Raw genomic sequence first — 24,524 nt, forward strand, 5'->3', positions numbered from 1 at the left:
AACCAGTATAAATGAAGGTCATTGATCAGAGAAGTTTTGCGTTCCAAGGTGCCAACCCCACAAGGCCACAATGGCCAAGTGACAGGATTTTCATGAACTCTAAAAGTTTGCAATGCACCACTCTCAGAACAAACTACCTCTGCTTCAATTCAGACATCACGCAAAACCATGCTTTGTGCGAATCATAGTCAAGAACTGACCCTATCATTTGAACATCCGAACACACAGAGCAAAGAAACCATGGTGCAGAATTTCTTGCCTGGTTTGTTTTCCTTCTGCTAAGTATTCATTCAGTTCATTCTCACCTCTGTGGTGCACCAGCCTTCATTATGATGTGTGAACAATTTATGAGTTCAGACATATCTACAGTTAAAACAAACTGTGCAAATCAGCTTCAAATCATGGTTTTACGTCCTGTTTTGGCAGCCACTCACAAACCATGATCTGCAAAGCTGTGTTATGTCTGAATAAAAGCCTCTGTGTAGGGATGCAAGGCAGCAAGTGGCAGTTCTAGGCAGCTAGTGGTATTCCTTAAGAATAGGACTACTTAAGAAAGACTGCAACTGGACTCAGTGGGCTTTATTTTCAGGGAGCCACTTCCTCAATGTTTACAAGAAATTGTCTGGAATTCTGTGACCAGAAAACCTACAGATTTGAATAAATGCATATAAACTAAACACAGTCCACAATTAATGAGTCAGACACTTGTTCCATCTAGTTCAGCACTGTCTACACTGACTGGCAGTGGCTCTTCAGGATTTCAGATGGGGAATTTTCCCAGACCTACCTGGAGAGGCTGGGAATTGAACCTGGGATTTCCTGCATTCTACCACTGAGCTGCTCCTTCTCACAAAAGGGATAAGTATCAAAATATTCAGTAAAACACCTCTACCATCAGATGTGTAGATGCAGCAGGGCACTCACTGAAGATAAGATGCATTCTGTCCATTAAAGCAAAATCATAGCTAAGAAGATTTGCTGACCCTATGATAACAACTTTAGATCAATATGTGTACCTAAGAAACTAGCCAGATTACTGCAATCAGCAATAGGAGGCCCTGTTAACTGTATCATGGCCTGCAGATGCCCAGCAGAGAAGGGGCTTTCTCCACAGTGCTGCATACAGTGAGGGCATGATCTTCCCCTGGATAGTAGTCAGCACTGACTGCAGGGTGCTTCTGGTAATTAAGAACATACCTTTTAACCAAAGATTTATACAGGAAATAGAGGGAATGAGAAGATACGGTACTATATTCACTTTTCTTGATAATCAACCACAAGAACTTTGGAACTCTCTGCCTACTGAGATCAAGAATGTGCCTTTACTGTATTCTTTTCAGCGCCTGCTAAAAACATTCCTGTTAAGGCAAGCCTAACCCGATGCTTAGAAAATTGAGGTAATCTTTATTTGTTTTTAGTATTTTAACTTTTGTATGTTTTTTATTGATTTTATTGTTTTATCTTTTTGCAAATCTTATGAAATAAACCATATATACTAAGGAAACATTCAATCTCATTTCCTAAAATCTGCATTCTGTTGCAATAAAGCTCATGGCCATACAAGCAAACAACAAAAATGCAGCCTTGTCACAAAACACCCTCTACTGGACAATCTTCAAAACAGCAGCAAATATGTTTTCTTTCCCCGCTCCAGAATGCCTTGCCAGATCTTAGTTGTGCTACATATTGTAGGCAACTGTGATGGGATAGCAGCCTTTTTGGAAAAATCTGCCCTGAACTGCTCTGCTAATCTCAGACAGCTTGTGTTTACCTTCTATTGATAAGAATGCAGAAAGATGCCTTAAAGCAAGTCAAACCATTGGTCCATCTAGCTCTGTACCCCAACTGGTGGCAGCGCTTCGCGATCTCAGATGCCAGAAAGCTGCTGCCAGTCAGTGCAGGCAATACTTAGCTAAATGGGAAAATGATCTAAGTCAGTTTAAGGTTGCTTCCTATGTTCCGATCAAAGTCCCCTGGCCACCCCCTCACTGACTCATATGTAGATGCTGGTAACCAAAGTGTTAGCAATGTTACAAGAAACAGACAGTTGGGCTGCCATTTTTTTCTGACCAAGACTTACCATTGAGGAGCCAAGTGATCTCAGGCACAGGGGTACCCTCAACTAAGCACTGAAGCACAAAATCCTGTCCTTCACTCACACTGCATGACTTCAAAATGGTGGAAAAATGAGGAGCGACACCCCTCACTTTGGGCCCTACAAATCAAAGCAAAGGAAGATACACTAGAAACAGGAGGTTTGCAAAATCCAGCACCAGTAACTTGTTTCAGAATGGAAAAGTAATTCCCACAATAGACAGCTAAACAGTAAGTGTTTTACTAGCTATACATAATTAAAAGTTTCATTGTCAAAATGTCAGGTCACATTGGTTAAAGGCTTCATAAAGTGTTGCAGTCTATTATGTATAAAAGCCAAATGATAGGTAACAATGCTGTCGTCAGGGGTATCATTAGACCAACAGACCCTTCTCTGCGCTCGTCCACACCTCAGCTTGTCCCATGCCTAGAAAGAATGGGTCTGAGCAGTTTTCTGTTTGCCCTGCCGCTTTCCCTGGGAAAATCCGCTTGTTAGTGCTGAATCGAAACAAATGTCAATCTGAAGATGGACGTTTGCTTCAATTCAGCAGCAAAAATTGGGTTTTCCCAGGGGAAAGTGGCAATACAAGTGGAAGTCTGCATAAGCCCTCTGTTGCAAAGTGTCCTCAGGAGGGTTGCTTCGCAACAAAGAAAAGCTGGTGTCAGCAAGAGGGAGATGATGCTTACTGCTTCCCTTGTTAACCTCTTTCTCCCCTGACACTCTGCTCCCTGTCTATTCCCATCATCCACATTCTTTTCCCTGGACATATTGATTTTTCATTGCTTATAGAAAGCCTAGCCTTTGACTAACTGTCCTGAGAGCCAAAAGCGTATTATAGAGTTTTCACTACAAACTTTAAAATAAGTGCTATCTCCTACCAGGTTATTTTTAAATGTGGCGCAGCTATGACTGCTTGGCATTGTTATAAAGAAGCACTCTTTTTATTTCTTAAATATGCAGGGCCCAAACGCTTGAGTGGTCTGGTCAAATCAGCACATTCCCACAGCCCAAACTCCCAGATCAAGAAACTATCATTCATGTTATGTATTAGTCAAGGTCTCCAAGAAATCTTACCCAACTCATAATAAGTGGGTATCATGTGTATCATGTGGGCCCTTATGGATGACTTGCTTCATAGGTTTTTGTAATTATTATATTTAAACAAAACTGCTTTAACCTTTCCCCACTCACCCTGACACAAAGTCCTGAAACAATTATCTGTGCCAATCATGCACCCAAAATGTACTTACTTTTTACTGTTAATATCCACCTGGTTGAAGCCTGGCCTTGAACATTGGAGGCTGTACAGCGGTAAGACCCACTGTTTTCCAACTGAGTTTTTTTCAGACACAAACAATGGATTCCATCCTCTTCATATATTTGGACTTCATCTCCTGCTTCCATTTGGCATCCTTCTTTGAACCATTCAACATTTGCCTTGGGCTTCCCTGAAACTAGTTCATCACAGGTGCATTATTACTAAAATATATTAATGTTACATACATATGTTGAGTGCATGAAAAAGTGTCTATGGGTATGAAAGTGTGGGGTAGCCTCACCCACTTTTGGCCATACCCACCACTGGTCCAGAAGGGTGAAGGCCAGAAAGTACAGCTACTCATGCTTTAAATAGAAGCCAGCCCGCTTCTAGTTACTGAAAAAGGACAGAGGTCACCCATCATTAAGCAAACTAAAAAGTTCATCAAGCTGGAATATAGTGGGCAGAATGAAATGGGTTGTTGTGTTCTTAGCAGGAAGACACATGACACGACACTTTGGAGAAAAGCTAGTTTTGAAAATTCTTAAGGCAACAATAGAAAATTATGGTGGAAACTATCCAATGGGACATCCAGTTCACAGGTCCCCAACATTCTGGGGACCTGTGGGTACATTTCCAATTTAAGGAAGATGTAATTAGCACAGGCATAGGCAAACTCGGCCCTTCAGATGTTTTGGGACTACAACTCCCATCATCCCTGACCACTGATCCTGTTAGCTAGGGATGATGGGAGTTGTAGTCCCAAAAACACCTGGAGGGCCAAGTTTGCCTATGCCTGAATTAGCACCACACACATACCACAACCACATGCACAAATGCAGTGAAACCACTCAGAGAGAGAAACCACATGCATGCACTCCCTTCTCCCTTCTCCCTTCTCTGTCAGCAGGTTGGAGATAGGAGTTCTGAATACCGCCCCCCCCAATTGAGCAGGGTCAGGGGGACTAGTCCAGCTTGTTCCCTATATTGCTAGTTTTCTTCTTGGAGGGAGGTGTTTTATGCATTTTTGTTTTTATCATCATGGAGAAGCATTCACAAATCTGATGCCCCTCCTGCATTGCAAAGTTGTACAGATCCTTCTACTAGCCTCAGTATTTTACCACCTAATGCTGCTGTTGCAACTGTAGGCAAAGCCTTTCTCCTATTTACCTTTGCATCTGAATGTAACCACTTCTCCTTCGAGTGCTTCTTGGCTTTGTGGGCGACACTCAAACTGGGGAGCGATCCCTTGAGTCTCCCTCTTTACATCAGTTATGCTTTTCTTTAATCCAACACGGTCATCTAATTCCTTAGTCCTAAAACCACTTGGCCTGATAGACGGGGCAGCCTGCCAGCCTGTTGTGAGTGGTTGCTTTGGCTTTTTCCCATCATCTTCCTGCCCAGAGGAAGCTGCCTTCACTTGTGCCTTTGGTCCAGTTTGTACTTTAACAGACTGCAGAGTTATGGTGCTTGATGTTTTTTGCAGGACTCTGCAACCTTTCCCTTCCTCTTTATGCGGCTCTATATGGGGTTCCTTCACCTCTTCCAGTTGATTCTGTTTGGCTTCTTTGGAGGAAGTGAGAGGGATCTCTTTCTTTACGGCTGGCCTTTCTTTGGGTTCAAGCAAAAGTTCTGTGGTAGTGGATTTGAGTTCTTTAGCAATTCCATTGCTAGTGGCCTTTCTGAACTCTGACGTTTCAATAGCTTTGGTTGTGATGGTGGGTTTTGTAAAGGTACTGCATTTTGTTGGCATGCTAAAGAGGGAGGGGGGAGTTTATTAAGTACACAGAACAATTCACATCATGTTTGCATGCATTTCTTCAAATCTCTTTAAAATGGCTTACTAATCTCTTTTAAAGCAGGCTATATGTATTATGTGAAAGAAAGAAAGAAAGAAAGAAAGAAAGAAAGAAAGAAAGAAAGAAAGAAAAGAAGGAGCTGTAGTCCATATAAAGTGTGCAAACCTTCTTCCTGACATGCTACTTGTATGTGCAGGGACAACATTCAAGCACTCAATCCTGCACCTACCACAGGAATGATATAGGACATCTATTACAAGACCAACTAATCCATTACAAGGGATAAGGAGAAGCCATAGCTTAAAGTGCAGAATGTTCCAAGGTTCACTCCTCAGCACCTACACTTTAATGATTTCAAAATGGAGACCTATGTCTTAAATCAGAATAGGCAGTGTGATACTCTCCAGATTTATTGGACTCCAACTCCAATTAATCCCAGGCAGCATGGCCAATGGTCAGGTATGATGCATTTTGTAGTCTGAAGGTCACCATGCTGTCTACCCCTGCCCTAGACTTTGGAGAGCAGCTGCCTGCCAGAGTAGACAGCTCTGAACTAGGGTTGACCAAAGGACTGACTCACTGTAAGGCAAATGTATAAGCCTCCTGTGCCTTGGGTCACTGGTTTTAGCTCTGGGATTTTTGCTGAAGGTGGCATAGAAATCCATTAATGAAATAAAACCTTGAATAGGCACTTGATTTGCTGCACCATTTATCTGCTGTTCTTCTGTAACTAAAAAGCTTTAAAATGTACACCTTCTGGTGTAATTTTTTCACAGCACCTTGCAATTTTAGGCACTTTATCAGTAATCAATAGTAACTATAATAATTATAAGCTTCACAGCACGTGGCTAAATGGATGATTCATGGAGTTTTAAAATATTCTAAGCTGTGGGTTTTAAGTTCCTTTTATTTATTTATTAAGAGCCTACTATGAAATATTCAGTTCTTTCATGAGCCCATGGTGTGAGGGTTTGTGGTAATGAGAAGCAAATAAAAGCCTACTATTAAACCGTACATTTTGACCACTCAGCTAGTAATAACTCACACCCCCACTGTTAAAGTCTCAGGGCCTCATATATAGAACAGAAAGGGAGGAACAGCACCCCAAATCTCCTCTACCCTATTATCTGCTGCCATTAAAGGCACAGCCACAGTCCTAATCAGCCCTGCTACCCTGACTTTTAAAGTATGTGCCATATACTCACAGTGAGTTATCAGCCTCTTGCAGGCCCCAAGAGGCATCAACTCACTGTGGTGCTGCTTGTTGGAAGACTGACAATCCAAGCCTTCATGGCTGCACAGATCCTTGGCCTCCAACATCATACTGCAGCTGTGGCTGGTCAGTCTTCCAACAAACAGTCCAGCCCTCTCACTGTGGTTAGGAACAAAGGGAGCTTCCCTGCTTTTCTCTCTGCTCTCCTTACCTTGGGAGTAGCATCCATGGGATTGAACCCTGGGCACCCAACACAGTATCTTTGCATTTCATATCAAAACACATTCAGGCAGATGCAGGGAGGCCAGGCAGAGCAAATTCCACCCAAAGAGCCCTACCCCTTGTGGTTCCACTAAACTTCTTATATGACCTGCATCCACAAGGAGTCAGGAAGCCCACCATAGAAAATCCTAGCCTTATTCAGGCATTCTTCTAGTATAGGATAGTCCACCTGAGAGGTGAGGACTGTGGGGAGGAGCATGCTAGTTCCACCCCTCCTTCCATCACCCTCCATGAAGGGTGACTGTCTGAAGAAGGGAGCCTCCTGTACTTAGGTTGGGTCCCCACATGAGACTCAGAACCTTGGAAAATCAGGATTCTACATTGCATAAGGAACCTACACAAATCGAAGCAGAAGCCCCATTAAGCATTTATCTCCAAATTCTCTTCCTCACATGTGGAATATCCAGATTAGAAGAGGGATCCTATGGAATTTGTAAACCATTTTTAGGCTATATGGACTCAACAATGCAAAAGACTTGTGGCATACAAAGATAGGTTACTGTTTATTTTCTTAAAAGGATAAAATCAAAATGTGGGTAGAGGGAATTGAACAACATACCAAGGAGGATGAGTGTGCACGTCTTTCTTAATAGAACCTGAAATGATGAAGCATTAAAAGATATTATAAAAATATGATATTGGAATGTTAAGGAGAGGATATATGTTACAGTTTGTTTTCAAGACACAAGATCTGATATTACTGAGAATTCATGGTGGCCCTACATTATATTCACTTGTCCCTGAGTCAGCAGAACACAATTCACTTCCAGCCACACAAATATTTGCCTGCCTATCTTAAATGATAAGGTGACCGCAACCAAATTATTTCTGGGACTGGGAGGAAAAAAGCCCCTGGAGATTAAACCCTTGTTAGACTGGGACTTTCAGAAAGGCCATATACAAATGATTTATTTCAGGGCTAAGGACATTGGCAGGATTATTGTAATAAACTGCAGTTTCATAAGAGTATATAATTAAAGTAGATGAATAAAATAATAAATTAATTTAGAATATTCAGGAAATGATAAAAAATAAATTTAAGGAACTGCAGAAAGAGGAAGAAGGAAGTAGAGTTTTGAAATGTTAAAATGACTGTGAAACAATTGAAATGTATATAACTGAAAATCATAAAATAAAATAATAATAATAATAATAATAATAATAATAATAATAATAATAATAATAATAAATAATAACAACAACAACTTGGGTGCTCAAATCAGTACCATACAAAGGCAAGAGAAGCATTAAAGGCACCGCAGGTATAAGTCATAGCTAAGCAAGCTATAACATTGATCCAACAGTTGACACATCCTTCTGGGTTCCCATTATAAAGGGTGAGAAAGCATATTTGGGCTTGGCAAGCAAATGAAACGTCCTTCTTGTGGGCTGGGCACCTCTTGTGGAGGTGGAGACAGTCCTGGCTAGGATCCAGACTTGTCACCTGATGTCAACTCTGAAGGCCTGGAAGTAGAGAGGAAAGCTCAGCAATGCAGGAGGCAGAGCAGGGGCTTCAGGTTGAGCTGTTGTGGGCCAGCCTGGTGACAGGTCAATGCTCAGACTCACCACCTGCCATGACCTCCCTTGACTACTCTGATACCTTGCCGGTCCTGACACAGCCCATCCAGGCTCACTGGGTCTCCCCCACCCCACCCCTCCTGGGATCATCAGCCTCTAACTGCTTGAGCTCATCCCACCCCTCGTCCTGGTTTGACCAGCTTCTCCAAGGCATTTCCTCAGGGCTCATAACAATCAGACTGGAGATATCTTCAGCGCCTCTCCTGTTCTATTTCCAGAATGAGTGCACAGTGATGTAGAAAAAAGAAAACATCTCTTTCACATCTAGAAGCCAAGTGTTCAATTTAAATACTGGTGGGATTTATCACCATCCCAAACTAAGTCTTTTTTCATTCTTTAGTTTTTAAACAGTTGTGGAAAATGGTTTCTGGGCATATTTAAAATGAGGTTTTGAATGACAGCCATATCCAAATTGCATACAATATCACAGACGCAATTATCCTTGACTCAGCAAGAGATCACCAACTGAAACTTAGAAACATTGCTGAGAAACATCCCACCCCCACTGCAGTGGACCTTTGCAGAAATGTAGCTATGTGCAACATTAACTACTGAGAGGAGGAATGTCATTTCATATGCGCTGGTGTAGGTTTATGCCTGTATACTGCCCTTTGCTTGAGTGCTGACTTCCATCCTCAAGTTTTATCCCCTGTGGCCATGAATTGCTTTCTTGGTTTTGATTAGATTTGAAAAGCACAAACTCACTGCCTCTAACATGACCACGATTCAACGCCTTTTATGGTCACAATATGAATATTTTGGTGTTTTCATCCCTACCTCAAACAGGGATGAAGCTGGCTTCTTGCCGCTTTCTGTTTCACATTTTAATTAATTGTCACTTACTTGACTGGTATCCTGCCTTCAGACCACAAGACCTAAGCAGGAATTCATCTTTTCCTGCTGCTCTGGCTAGGATCAGCATCAGCATCTGGCCTCCTCAGGGCGCTACTTGAGCCCACAGCATATGCCTGCACTCTACCCTCTTAATTTCATTTTCTGTTCTGTACCACCAGGTGACAGGATCTAGCCACATTTGTCATTTCCCCCTGTGCCCATGAAGAAGCATTGCTCTGGGGCACTGTGGGACAGTTAAATGATGAAACTAGGCCCACTGCTTGCAGTGCTGCCACTGTAGCCAGCTAAGCCCAGCAGGGCCTACTGACAGAGAAGGGGCCCTCCACTCAAACTTGGGACTGGCCTTGGCTGCAACTGTGTTTTCCAGAAAATTCAGAGACAAGATTATATAGGTGCTGTTGAATAACCACAAACCATTTTGAAACCAGGTCACATTTTAAATCCTGTGCTCCAGAAAGCAAAAGGCTACTGCTGGGTGTGCCCTCAGGAAAACCTGACCAACCGCTTACCTAGGCCTTTCTGCCTCATGCTGCAAACCTCACACAACAAGTTTTGGGTATACAAGAAGAACAAAAGCCCCCCCCCCATTAAATTACAGTGCTCAGTTGGGATCAGGGACAGTGTGGTGTAGTGGTTAGACCTCAGAGACCAGGGTTCAAATCCCTACTCAGTAATGGGTGACCTTGGCCAGTCACTGCCTCTCAGCCTAACTGTGACCTTACAGGGTTGCTGTGCAGATTAAATGAGGAGAGGGGAGAACCATGTACACCACCTTGAGCTCCTTGGAGAAAAGGTAGGTTTATCAATGCAATAAATATATAAAATATCCACAGGAAGTGTGTGTACCTTAGGCAGCTGTATACTGTAATTCTAAAGCATCTAAGCTAAGGGATAATGGAGCAGAATCTGACATTCCCAGAATACAACCACATGTGGTGTTGAGTTTAATAGGTTTTCTGATCCCCCATCATTTAATTCAATATTCGTCAAGGGAATAAACAAGAACTCAGAAACAGAGCAAAGGAAGGCAACACAAGAAGAGGCCTTTTCAGTGGTGGCTCCCCAGCTATGGAATGCTCTCCCCAGGGAAGTGTGCCTGGTGCCATCATTATCAACATTTGGGTGCCAGGTAAAGGCATTCCAGTTTATCCAGGCATTGATTCTTAATTGGGCTCATATGGCATTATGGTACCCTAGCCTGTTTTAGTGTTCACCTTTTAGTAGGGTAGGGTAGGGCAGGAGTACTTTTAGTAAATAACGTTGCTTAATTCTTTTTATGTTGTTTCAAATCTTTGTATCTGCATGTTTATTGCAACTTTAATTCACTTTGAGACATTTTATGTAGTAAACAGCAAATAAATGTACTAGACAACAACAACACTACATAATGAGGGGAGGGGGGAATTTCTTCAAATGTCCCAGATCCAAAAAGATCTACAGCATCTTTGGGTGCATCCCAGTCTAGAAAAAAATATTACTGTGGAATTATTTTTTTGGAGAGAGAGGAAGAAAGAACAAGAGAATCTCACTATAGCTGAAAGATGATCAGATAATGCAGAGAAGCTTTGAAAACACTCAGCTGTCGCTACAGATGAAGCAGCACTTTATGATCCAATCAACTTAAGAGGCCATTTACTCCCCTTCCCAGTGGAAAAATAAGGTTGGGGGGGGGGAAGCTTGGAAAGAGCTTATCTATACAAGAGGTCTACATGGTTTTACTTAAAATAACAATAATTCCAATTGTGTAACAGTTTATGTTATTATCTGATTCTGTGGGGTAATGAAAAGGACTACAAATGAGGGCTTGAAGTTGTAAAATGAGTTGATAAAGACAAGTATGCTAAATATATAATGCTCTCTTTGTAATCAAAGTCTAGGGGGTCTGAATGACTTTAACAACAACCCTCTGAAAGTGGGAAGCCAACCAGTATTTAGAAATAGAAGAGAAAGATAGCCAGGGTAGCTGAACACACAGACACCAGTTTCAGAGTTGTGTAGTGAATGGAAGTATTGGAAATGGGCTGGTAATACCTGGACCCAAATTCTCATACAGCCAGAACACCAGGCAGAATTACAACATGCAGAACACCATTCTCCTGTTGTACTTTTTTCCACAGCCACCTGTTAAACACATGGGGTTACTGGTTGTGTAATGGTTAAGAGTGTTACAAAGGACTTGGATTCATATCCCCACTCATTATTGAAGCTAGTCACTGTGAGGATAAAAATGGTGAGAAGCATGCATGCTGCCTGGGAAGTCCTTTGAGAACTGGCAGAATAGAAACCTCCCCCTCCTCCCTCTATACCTTCACTAAAGCTATCAATTCTTAGGTATGAGAAGCTAGTGAAGCTTCTAGAAAATAACATGCTTGTTTAGCTTTCCAGTTTATTTAGAGGTGGGGGAAAGAAAGAAACACACACATGGGGCCAAAATTTCAATTAAAATAAATATAATTTTCACTTGCTGTAATTAAGTGCATTCAGGATTTCCAAGATGAATAAACGAAGAGTAAAAAGGCTGGATCTTTCAGCAGCTCATTTCTGCTAGATTAAAATACAAGGCTTTCCTAAAAAATCTAAATGCTGAACTGTAAGTGTGGACCTCATTTTAAATGTCATTCAAGAAAGCAGGAGGAGGAGGAGGGAGAAGAGGACTGATGGGGAGGAATTGGCTCAACTCTCGGAAAACTTTTAGCTGGCATGCCTGCATTCTTTCCCTTTTAGTCTATTTTAACCATACCTTGAACCATGAGCTCTGCAGACACAGAAGCCTTCCCAGCACTATTCATCACAGTGCAAGTGTAAATTCCAGCATCGACCAGCTGAGCATTCTGGATCTCCAAAAACTGGATGCCTGCTTTCTCAAACATGTTGAAACGATCACTTTTCTGCACCTGAATTTCACCCTGCATGCATCATGAAAAATACCAAAGGTGTACAGATACAATCATTAATAGTAGAGGGGGTGGGAATCAATGCCTGGCAGATTAACACCTCATCCTTTGCTATTTTTCTGCTTTTACAATTCAGCCCATTGCTCTCTGTGGCATGTTTATATACTACTAGAATACTCCCAAGTGACCAGACCTCAGGCATTCCAGATAATCTGATTTACACCACGGATAAGACACACTCAGAATATGGACATTTTAAGGCTCAGTTGCCATAACCCAAAACCAGAACTTTGTGAATTCTTCAGTCAAAAGACATATTTGCCACAGCCTGAAAACCTAGCCCTTGCAAAATAGTTTGCAAACTACGGTAAATTCAGTCTCAATTACAATGGTCTGAATTCAACTAACCAGGTATGCTAGCAGAAGCCAGTACAAGGACTCCCACTAGCACAATGGGGCTCCCCCCCCCCGTCCTCCCCCAAATCTCCTCTGGAAGGTCAGAAGAGCTCACAGAACAACACACAAGGGGAGATGTGAGATTGTTCCGTGTGGCAAGCAAAAATGCTTGCACTGACTGAAAGATTGCAATGTTGAATTCCATCATGCATTTTGCAGTATAGTTGCCATTTCTGAGTTCTCAGTATGTAAAGGTTTATAAATTTATGATTAATTAAAATGTTATTGCAATACTTTCCCCAAGATATCTCAACTTAATTTTGTGTACAAGGTTACAGAACATACTTCCACTGCAAGTTTTCCATGTCTTTCAGTGTGCTTACTTGAATAATTTATCATGGGAGTGCTCTGACATGTATCCCCATAATTTATTCTCACAGGGGAATAAGATTGAGGAAACTAAGTTTTCATGGTCAGGTTGAAAACTTAAAATCTGGCCAAGAAAAACTGTGGCTAAAGATACTTCAAAGTACACAAGTTCAAATAAACAAGGCTTTGGGTTACATTCCTTTTAGGAGAGGTGAATTTGGAAATCCTCTCAGATAATTGTACCTTAAACCAAGTGACTTGAGGCTGAGGTCGTCCAGTTATCTTACAGGAGAATTTACCAGTCTGTCCCTCTCGCACTATAACCCGATTGGGTTTTGTAGCAAACTTGGGTGGGCATTCGCCCCAGATGCTTGGTCGTTGCTCTACCGATGGAACAGTAACTCTACCACTGGAAAGGAAACAATATTATCAGAGCTCAGTAATTACTATAGCTTTATTTAAAGAGATTGCTACTTCTTAAATTGTGCTACTTAAATGTGTTTTAGGAACAGTGTTCAGGTGATCAAAACAATGAAGGCAGTAGACTGGGGTAGGGAACCTGTGGCCCCCAATGTTGTTAAAGTACAATTTCCATCATTTCTAAGCATTGGCCATGATGGCTGAGGATGGTGGGAGTTGAGTTCAGTAATAGCTGCAGGGGCACTTGTTCCCCACCCCTGCGGTAGACAATATGGTGTCCTTTTTGAGAACCTATTTGCACTTTAAAAAAAATTCTAAGGTACAGTTACATAATGCATGTACCTCTCATCAAGTTTGAAGAGGGCATATGTCATATGAAAATACTAGGAAGCAGAGGCTTGACTTTTGCCAGCCACCCCTTTTGACTACTTGAAAGGAACATGTACCACATTTTGTATATTAATTCCCTTCAGACCAGACACAATCAGAAATTGCATTTTGCACTTTATCCATACCTACGTACAAAATATAAAGTAAACAACTGGATATATGCAAAAGTATGGACCAATGCTGATTGATAGGTCACGAGTGTCCTTAAAAAAGGAATGCAGGGTAGCTGCTCACATAATGATCATTGCCATAGGTTCCTCCCAAAATGGAACACCATTTTGCCAGATGCCTTCATTTAATATGCACACAACACATACAAGCATGCTCTTTGACAGCTCTGGTGGTTCATAAGTAACAAAGAACAGTCTAATTGCCACATACAATAGACGTTCTCTTGCTGGACAGATGTCCATGAATATTCCACTACGTAGCAGAATCACCACTATCCAAAATCTGATAAAAATGTCTATCTTTCTGTAACAATCCTCCAGCAAAACTGGGTGATCTTCTCAACATTCTCCTTCAGTTATCTAAGAAACTGTCCAACTTTGTTTAGAATAAAATAGGAACTAAAGGAACTAATACAGACCCCCTAACTCTCTAATAAATAGCACCCTAACTTAACTGGACTTCTGTAACAATTTGGATGCCTCTGGCCAATTCATCCAAAAGCAGGTAGTCATACTCTTTACAAAGGGGCCCAAGTCAGACATAGTTTTGCAGAAAATCCAATCATTGTTTTGCAGAGCATATAAACAAGTGCATTTAGAACAGAGATGGGCCAGTCCTTCAGCATCAAGAACCACAATGGAAGTTCTATGAGGCAGCAAAGCTTGCATGCATACTTTCTGTAAAAATTTAACACAGGCACCTACAAAGGAGTTCAATGGCAAGCTATGGTGCAGGCATACATGGAATTTATTCTGTAGCAATGGCAGGTGCCATGCCTCTTTCACTCTTTGGCTTGGCTGGATTTTAGAATCAATTTGAAATCCTGGCACATCAGAAATGTGGGATATGTCGCCCTTTTGCCTACAGAGTGACCCAGTCAACTGGTGCAGCCAAGTGATCTACTAGTAATTCCTCCAAATCTTAAAAGCCAAGAGACACCCTCTTTAAAAAAAAAACAAAAAAAAAGCAACAAGGTGAAGAATCGTGTGATTTGAGGACACCTAGTTGATGACTGAGGTTTGTTTTACACCATAACTTTTAAATTCCGCCCCAGCCCCCCAAGATTTAAGAATGAAAATTCATAGAACCTGCATTTCTGAAAATTCAGCCGTTTACAAAAGCAACTCTAAATCAAAAGCTGGAATTGGCCTTCCAGCCACCTGCTGCTACATTTAAGGTGCAGAGTTAAATGACAAGCATTAAAAAATCTTTATAGTGTTGGCCCATCTCTGCTCATACTCAAGGAACAAGCTACTTCATTGATGAAATCATCAATACCAAGTCAACTGAGCTGGTCGCTCTCATTCATAAACAGCCTTGAAATATGAGCCAATACTATAGCATGACCCAAACCCATGCAAATTACTATTGTCAAGGCCTATTTCAACAGCAAATACACAACCACGCATTAGCAGGGTGATGAAGTTGAAGTTGTGGTTTTCAGGCAAGCAAACGAAACAAACGTTCTTGGGCCATGTGCATTTCACACAACAGCTTACCCATAAGCCAACAAGTTGTGCCCATCTCTTTCTGCTTCCACAACGTATCAGAACACTAAGAAAAACCACATATGGCCTCAGCCCAAGGAGCAGTCACATCAATGTAAAGACGACAATTTGGGGGCAACTTGATAATTCTGAATAAAATAAGGTCATGGTGAAGATTTTTGTAGGCAACTAGAAATATAGATGGTCTCAGAAATCACATGAGTTGAAAAACAATTGCTTTGAGCCTCACTTGCCTTGCCTTCACTTTTAACTTGAAGAAAGAAAAGAATAGTGGGCTACTTAGACTCAGCAACAATACACTTAATACATTGCTCAGGAGCACAGCATGTGGGAAAAGTGGGAAAAATCACCCCTGAAACTGCTATTAGCCACAGGAGGAAAGTGTTCACTGGCGTGCGCGCACACACACACACACACACATTCCTCTCATGCCCACAGCAGTTTGCGGAGAGACATGATGCTATTGCCTGCCCCCCCACCCCCACAACCACACACTACTTTTTACATTAAAGGTAGACAGGTGGAAAGAGAGAACAAAAGGGACAATCAGTTAGCTGAGAAGCCTCAAGGGGCTGGTAAATGTACAGCAATTTTCTGTAAGTCTGTCCTAGTTGCAAGGAATGTTTTGAGCAAAATTGATATTGCTAATAGCAAGGGTCAATGTTGCTCAAGGAAGTGTGGAGGGGGAAGTATTTCAAAATGTGTGCATATTCCAAAAGCTATCAGTATTCTTCTGCTCTAGAAATGTGAAAACCACTGGAATTCTTACCCAGAACTTTTGGCACCAGAAGGCAGACTGTACTTCTTCAAAACAGATCCTGGAAGCAGAAAATAGAAGGAAAGAAATACAATAAAAATACTAATCAGGGCTGCAATCTCTTTCAGATTTAGGGACGCTGGCTATAGAAAATTAAAAATTTAAAAGCCATCCTTCCATCAATTTCTAGTAAAATATATGATACAAGGTGGCAATATGTTTTCCCTCTGCGGCAAATGGGGGAAGCATTTAAGTTCCATGTCTTGCATGTATGTGTGTTTTGCTGTTTATATATCACTCTAGAGGTGGAGAAGCCACAACGGTAGTAACGGATGAGCCATTTGGTGTGGTGTGCTTTTCATCCAACGAAACAGGAGTCCAAAACTGAGTCCCATATACAAAACAAAAAGCTGTCTTACTCTTCACTATAATTTCTCCACATATATGAAGTGATAACTTCAACAAGCTGTGAAATGTCCATTGCCATTTCTAAAAATTACTAATTACTTTTCAATAGTGCATTTATATTTACTTCCAAAAGTAGTCCAGTTTGACTTAAGCTCACCTATCTAAATTTGTCACCTTTTATTTCTCTCCATAAAGACAAAAAAATGTTTTATACAAGAGTCAAGATATGAGGAATGTATTATTAACTGTATGTTTAGCACCATCTACTGGACATGGGCAGGATTATCCCAAGCCAACATAACTAAATGGTAAATACGCCCCCCCCCCTTTTTTGGCAGAACAGTACTGTAGTATGAACTGACCTAGGAAGCCTGAGCAAAAGAAGCTTTCATAAATAATAATATCTTCTTATTCAAGCACAAAATAAATAAAAAAGCACAGTGGTAAAGAATGAGCTGTGAATGCCTGCAGCTCAAATCTCACCTGCACTAGGTGATCTCACCAGGAAGCCATAGGCAAGCCACTACAGCCTTACCCAGGCCTCCTTCTCACCTGATGTGGGGCAGGGCAGAGATGTACCAGTTAGTTCTGCATTCTCTATAGTATCTCCGGGGTTCTAAATTACGTGGAGAGCCTCCATGAGTAAAGCATTCACCCTCCAATGTGCAAAGGCTTGCAAGCTTATCACAGGCATGCAGTGGAGAAGCCAATGATAGTTAGCATATGCCCACACTCCCCCTCATTGCCCCCTCAAGAAGACCTGAAAATATCATGATAATATCATGATAATAACACTGAGCTACCTGATAGGGTTATTGTTAAGAATTACTGAGATAATCAGCATGAACCACTTTGAACACTCTAAGGTGCTGCATCTGGATGGTTTATTATCACACAAATAAGCCACACACAAAACATGTACAGAAACCTTAGTATTAGTGTTATAAATATTTGCAAAGAAAAGCAAAACAGATCCTGCTGAAACAGGCCAGACTGGAGGAGGAAGAGGATCAGGCCAATCATCCAGTCCTGCTACTCAACAGAAGGCCACACCATTAGGAACTGGGGTCATCTGCACTCACAGCAGCTAAACATAGCCTTAAAGTGGATCCCCAGCATTCCACAAGCTCTGTTCTTAGTGGTAGCCATTGCAGAGACCTGATACTATCAATGTGGAAATGACTTTCGCTTTGGTGACTATGCTCTCATTCTTCTTGGAGGGGAAGGCACAGGAATAGCCAGCGTTTCATTTTCTGCCTTACTAAAAGCCTTATCATTTTTATAAGCTTTTCCTGCTTATTTTCAATCTACTTCTCCCTTCATTTGCTACCAGGGTAAAGCATGCTATACATAACATGCAACAGAATGGAAAGACCCTTACCTTCCACTGTTAATTCTACTGTCACCTGACGAACACCACCAGCATTCCGGGCCTCACACGTGTATGGCCCACCATCTTCCTCCTGCACCCCTTTTATAATTAAGCTGAAAAGCCCTCGAATGCTACGATCCACTACACAGCGCTCTCCCTCTGTCAGAAGTTGCCCATTCTTGTACCATGTGACTTGGGGTTCTGGGATGCCTCTGACCTAGAAAGATTGGGTGCAGGAAGATTGGGGATGGTGTGGGGAGAGTGAGAAGGGGGGGTGGGAGAGAGAAACAAACACAGAAGGTGACTTTATCTGGAAGAAATGCAGAACACTTCATAAGCCAGTGGAAAGTATTTTCTAAAGCCATATCTGTTAAACACATACAAACTGTTTTGAGCCAAATGGCAAAAACCTGAAGAAAAAGAAACGAAACTATTGGGTGCATCAAGCTGTTAAAACTAGCAGTGTTGCTCCAGCAGGCAGCTACCCAGACAAAGCTTTTTTTCTGTCTTTTGAAATTTTAAAGCCAGAAATGAGAAATTCTGAGAAGCACAATCATGAGCCAAAATTATTAGACCATATTCTACTGTCAAACGGCTGTCTAGACTAACAGATTTATTGTAGCATGACATTTGCAGGCCTCATTATCAGATGCATTCACTATGAGAGGCATTTAGAAGAAGCAATGTTCATCAGCCTCTTTAGAAAGGGTCAAATACCACCCATGGCAAAATAGACCTGGTTGTGTTTTTTGAGTGTTTAGTGTGCATGCGTAACACTGTGTGTGTGCAAAATTTGGTTAACATTTTATCACACATAAAAGCTGAACTTTACCCAAAATGAATTTCACGAATATCCAAAAGTAGCTATTTCTCCCAATTCTGGGGGGCAAACACCTGAAGAAGCACCTATTTCCATACCAACCTGTCTATGAATTAAGATCTTCTGCTGAGGGTCTTCCCCAGGTATTGCCTTTATCTAAGCTACATTACTCAGTCACAAAGGAGAAGACTTTTTCAGCGGTTGCACTCTAGTTACAGAATGCCCTCCTTAAAGAGAGTGCTTGATTTACATTTTGTTTTGCACGAAGCAAAAAACATGTTGATTCATTCAGACATTTAAAAATTGTTGTTATTTCTATTTCTGCCTTGAATGAGCTTTATTTTCTGTTTTATTTCAGTCCATATTATGATATACATTTTGAGTGTTACCCTTCCTTAAAATCCAAATAGGATACAAGACAGTACATAAGTATTTTATACAAAATAATAAATCCAACATTTACATTCCGAATGTCAACATTCCGAATTTCAAATATTCATTGGACCATATATTTCGTTCCAACAGAATAAATCAAGAGGAGTGCCTAACATTCTTAACTAGAGCTGAAAACTGTAAATTTAGTTAAGCAATCAGTAAGGCTGGAAGTTAATGGAACATCTGGTTTTTAATGCGCTTTTCCTCCTGCATGTTGCTATTCAATTTCTAAACTGCAGAAATGTGAAGATGTGGAACTGTCACCAGCAAGACCATGCAAAGTTACCTACTGACCTATTGACCAGTGCCAATGGGTCATCATGGCATTTTATCAAGCAATTCTTCAACCAGTGGATTTAGCCTGGGAAATGATACAAGCTTATCACATGTAGTCCAGGAAATGATATAAACTTTTCACATATAGTCCATCGCACTGAATGCATTTACACAGTTATTTTGAGCTACGACATAAACAGGATAAAAAAATTATCCACCAGGTGGTGTCCTTGGCAGTTACAAAGTTCTCACAAAGTAACAAAGACCAACACCAATTAACAATATGTTGTTCCCCACAAATATGTTGTGTGTGTTTTAATTTCATTTATTGTAAAGAAAACTGAAAAGCACATACAAAATCAACTGGAAGGAGGAGTCAAAAAAAGGGTTTAGGGCTGTCCATGGTAGAAAACAGCTAACATGGGAATGCATCTGTAAATGAGGATGCAGTACATTTGCAGCATGAGCAGTGATCCTCATGGAGAAGTTTCCACAGAATGTTAAACTCCAAGGACAAGCATAACAATACAATGTCCAGCTGCCGTCTTAGCTATTTCCTTCTGCAACTAGGGGGAAATACTATACTATAACAATAATCTTTGTGAAGACTGGCAAACATTCCTCACACCATAGGAAGGGTGGAGCTGACCTACAAAGATCTGGTAATCCACTAGAAAGTAACAACCCAGAATTTAAGAATCACTGTCCTCTACTCTGCTAATTTACTAATGAGAAACTTAGCTTCCTGATGTTCACAAAAGCAATCATGCAGTTTATCATCATCTGGTGTAAAATAAACGAAAACTAAAGATTTTTTGAAGTGGCAGTTAACAGCAGACTGAATGAACTAAGGCATAACTCAGGTTTCTCTGGCACTGCCATTGGTATTAATCTAATAATGTCACAATAAAGCAGATCCAAGCATATTCTCTAGATTACAGTCTGTCAAAAGCAGTGAGAGGTTTGGATAAACGCGGGCACCAATGTCAGAAGTGCTTGCAGGAGAAGGAATTGATTTAACAAAACAAATAGATGGTAGATTCCTCCCTGGAAAATATTATAATCTCTTCCTATCATCCAGTCCAATTTCAAATAACACAGGCCACAAAGTAATGTGCCTTTCTCCTTCTGGATGCTATTCCAAATTATTAGTTTTCCCTCATGATAGAACGTATCACTCTAATTTCCCTTAGCTCCAATTGGACCATACTATGTCATTCCTATCCAATTCTTCACTTACGGTTAGTTTCATAGGCTCCTTTGACCATCTTTTGGCTCTCCCTCATACATAAGCTACATTTCAATTTTTTCCATGTGTTTTTATTTTGCAAACATCAAGCCTCCAATTTGAGGAAGAACAGCAGGAGGGGCACATGCATCCAAAAGGATGAGAGAGTTCTTCCTAAGAAAATCAGAGAGAGAGGCTGATTGATGAACAAAGGGCTTCACTTTTGTGAGCTTCGTTAGCCCACATTGCCTTGCATCTTCATCAGTTGACACAGTACTTGGGGGGGGGGGGAGAATAAGGAGAAGCAGCAAGTGGTGAATTATTCTGTTTGTGAGGATTTACATTTCAAGCTAGAGTTTGAAACACATTTCATATGGAACTAACCCCTGCACTGAAAAGATGTATTCCTGCCATAAAAATGTCTGGCGATTCTAAAACAAGCTGCCAGTTACCTCAGTTTGATGCTGATGGTGGACCAATTCCAGAACTGCAGCAGGTTTTTCTATAAATAAAAAATTAATTTTTCTGGTAACTCTTTCAGGCTCTGCAGAAACATCTGCATTTAATAACACATCCACAATGGGTGAGGACTTATCCACTTATCTAATGCTCTGCAGCTTAAGGCTATAGCCCTTATTTATAGCCCTGTCTACTCCTTACACAGGCCCTACAGATTCCTAAGAGTAAAGGGGTGGAGGATTGCTTTCACCCAAAAGAAAGGAACAAAGATTGAAATGCAGCTTACTTCCAAGTAAGGACCAATTCACATTGCATGCTGATTGTCTAACCTGTCTCCACTAGTAAGTGGGGTAAGGCCCTATGTGTGTGAACACATAATGCATATGTGACAGGCACTGAGTTATAGCCAACTGCAGCATCCCAATTTTATGGACTCTTGTGTTTTAACTGTTGTATCCTGCTCTGGGACTGTTATGTACTGAGTTGAATAGGATCCAAACTGCAGCAGTCTGATTGGTCCAAAAACAATGCAGCAGTCTGATTGGTTGGCAGGAACCACCCAACCATGCTCCAGATATAAGTGAATCCACAACCTGATTGGCTTACAGTAGAATTCCAGAATTAACCAATCATGTGCAGCCCATTGTGTAAATAATGTATATAAAGCAGATACTTTGAGGGGACATTCTTTCATTCCTCCTCACCACTATGAGCTGAATAAAGAGCATGAAATCACTTTGCGACTCTGAGTATATTTCAGGGACCTTAATAAATTGTAGTACAGTGGTACCTCGGGTTACATACGCTTCAGGTTACAGACTCCAATAACCCAGAAATAGTGCTTCAGGTTAAGAACTTTGCTTGAGGATGAGATCAGAAATCGTGCTTCAGCGGCGCAGCAGCAGCAGGAGGCCCCATTAGCTAAAGTGGTGCTTCAGGTTAAGAACAGTTTCAGGTTAAGAACGGACCTCCGGAACGAATTAAGTACTTAACCTGAGGTACCACTGTAATATTAATAGGTTTACAGATACTCATATCCTTTTTGGTATTAAGGTGTTCAGCAGGAAACACATTGTGGATATGTAGAACATCCAGCCAGCCACGTAATGTCTGAATTGGCCCTGAATTCAGTGAGCATTGTAAACTTGAGTGAAAGTTCCACAGAACATTAAAAAGTCCCCTCAAAAAGCTACTAGGGCTTTCTCTGAATATTTTGCAACTGTTCTTTCTTCTTCAATAAATGACAGCACCAATGCCTTGGTTTGTACAGACTCAGATAATGGAAGAATCTTGATATATTTTCAACCCACATCCACAACAAACTGTTTCTGGTCTAACCTGAAACCAGAAGTAGGCTAAACACATATAAGCTAGTTACAATATTTCAAGACCTATTTAAATGACATAGACCTTGAACTCCTGCAGTAAATTTCTGCTCAGAAGCCCAATGAAGAGTAACAAGACATGCTGTACCATTACCAGTACAACATGCAATGTCATAAGAAGGTGAGTTTCTTCCATTCTGAACACCATGATCCTTTTTATTACCCTTCTCAAGCTCTAATCAAGAATGAGTTTGCAAAGCTTTACAAATTATATATCCCCAAGTGCATGAGAGTTTTTGTCTTGCTTGCAATGCTGACTTTATAATCACATGGTTACACTAAAACGTTCAGTTGTCAACCCTTTTAAGGTCGGCTTTTATTGGAATTTTAATGAATATCTTGTATCATTTTGTGTAAGCTGCTTATATTTTTTATGAAGCTACATATTAATAATGATAAATAAAGAAATCCACCATGGATATAAAGTTAATCTTTAGAGACAGTGTACCCGATGATACGTGAATTGCCTCTAACCTATTGTGGTTTTCAGTTCTTGGGATTTCCTACCTTAACCCATGAATCTGAAAACTTGCCCAATTGAGACTAGTAACACCTAGGGCTCTTCTTACAAAATAATAAATGTCTTCATTCAATAGTTATGTTCATTGCTCAATGTTTGGAAACCACACAAATTATTGCAAACACGCACTGTCATCAATGAGTCTTAAGTATCCATTAAAGTTTTCAATCAAATTCCAGATTCAGTATGACACCAGAAATGGCACACGATAAAATCACGGCATGCTTGATAGCAACAAAATATGGTAAGAGGCTATTTACCTATGTTCTAGCATGGCTCCCAGTGTTTAACAATGCCTGGTCTAGAATCCTAGGTGGCTTAGATTAACATCATCATTCAACTCAAAAGGAGAATTAACTCTATCTCATTCAAAATCATCCATGCATTGAAAGAGAGAGGATCAAATGCATGCTTCAGCTTGCAGCATAAGCTGTCATATTTTGACTCAACATCTGGCATTGCTTAAGTTTCTTATTCCATATGTAAGCAGTGCTAATAAATCACTGCTCTGGGAGTTCACATTTGAAGAATGCCACTACTGAGATCTTCCCCCAAGCAATCCAAAGTAGCAGAGGAAAAATTTCAGCAATGTCTTTAACAAAATCCCTCAAAATCAGAACATTATTGAATTATTAGTCAACACTGTATCTAAGTAGCCTGACTCTACCTCATCTTTAACTGTGTGCTTTAGGACTTCATCCCATGGAACTCTTAGCTCTGTTTCCCTTTCATTGCAAATGGAAGTAAATTTTGCTGCATTGATTTATCCATCTATTTTAGGTAATGAGTCCATAGGCTAGTAACATTCATGGAAAACAGATCTATTAGCCACAATGGCTATTTGGAACACCCATGTTTAGGGGTTGTTTGTCTGAAACCTGAAAGAACGTGCTCAGGAGGCATACCTTTGCCACCACAATTCTTCCTGGCAGCCACTATCTCACCCAACCCACCCAGCCCCTGAATGATGACATGGGTACACAGAAATCTTTCTAACAGAAACACCACACATCATGTAGTGTCACCCTGATGAACCTTTAGAGGAACAAATGGCAGCTGTTTGTGGAGGGATGTCTCCCATTTCACCGCCCACAGGTGGAGCAGCAAAGTAGGAGGGCATTTCATCTCAATCATAACTCATAAACAATATTTTTAACAATTTAGATTTTAAAACCATGGGCCTTAAGTATTATTTTTTTAAAAAACCCACAGATCATATATTTTAAAAAGTTTTCAACCACTATCTAAAAATGCAACTGATTTTCAAAGGAAGGAAAACCAGCCATCAAGAACGCTCTGCCTCTTGTTGCTCCTGGCCTGATCATACAATAGGACAAAAACCATAGTCTTCAATGGCAATCAGGAAGGCTAGTCAGGCCAGGTCACAATTTGTGTACTTATCAAAACATAATTGCTCTGAAATATGCTTAGGGACAATGTATTACCCAGAAAAGCCCTCTGCTAAAAACCTTAGTCTACCCACAGGGAGTCTGGCTATTTCCACTGCAGGAAACAAAGACAAGACAAACTCTCTGGGATAGCCTCAAATGACTTTTATAATCTTAATTACTGGTCCCCTCGTGCTCTATTTTACCTGGCCCATCTACTGCAGTACCTTATTCAAGTAACTTAATGT

The 24,524-nt window shown here is 40.8% G+C and overlaps 1 protein-coding gene across 6 annotated transcripts in view; it reads right to left on the reverse strand.

The window, feature by feature from the left end:
• MYLK (myosin light chain kinase) overlaps positions 1-24,524 on the reverse strand; it is a 181,778-nt gene that overhangs the window by 92,891 nt on the left and 64,363 nt on the right. For 4 of the 6 annotated variants that reach the window (XM_082235051.1, XM_082235052.1, XM_082235049.1 and 1 more), the window contains 8 exons: positions 17,775-17,982; positions 15,998-16,046; positions 12,983-13,148; positions 11,821-11,986; positions 7,207-7,243; positions 4,524-5,107; positions 3,346-3,549; positions 2,081-2,215 (listed from right to left, as the gene is read on the reverse strand). In XM_082235051.1, the coding sequence (XP_082091177.1) occupies positions 2,081-2,215; positions 3,346-3,549; positions 4,524-5,107; positions 7,207-7,243; positions 11,821-11,986; positions 12,983-13,148; positions 15,998-16,046; positions 17,775-17,982 (1,549 nt within the window). Of the gene's footprint in view, positions 1-2,080; positions 2,216-3,345; positions 3,550-4,523; positions 5,108-7,206; positions 7,244-9,068; positions 9,192-9,589; positions 9,624-11,820; positions 11,987-12,982; positions 13,149-15,997; positions 16,047-17,774; positions 17,983-24,524 lie in introns of those variants that run through there. The other 2 variants (XM_082235054.1, XM_082235053.1) reach the window with 2 other exon arrangements.

This window comes from Podarcis vaucheri (assembly GCF_965113315.1).
Source record: "Podarcis vaucheri genome assembly, chromosome: 1".
NCBI lineage: Eukaryota > Metazoa > Chordata > Lepidosauria > Squamata > Lacertidae > Podarcis > Podarcis vaucheri.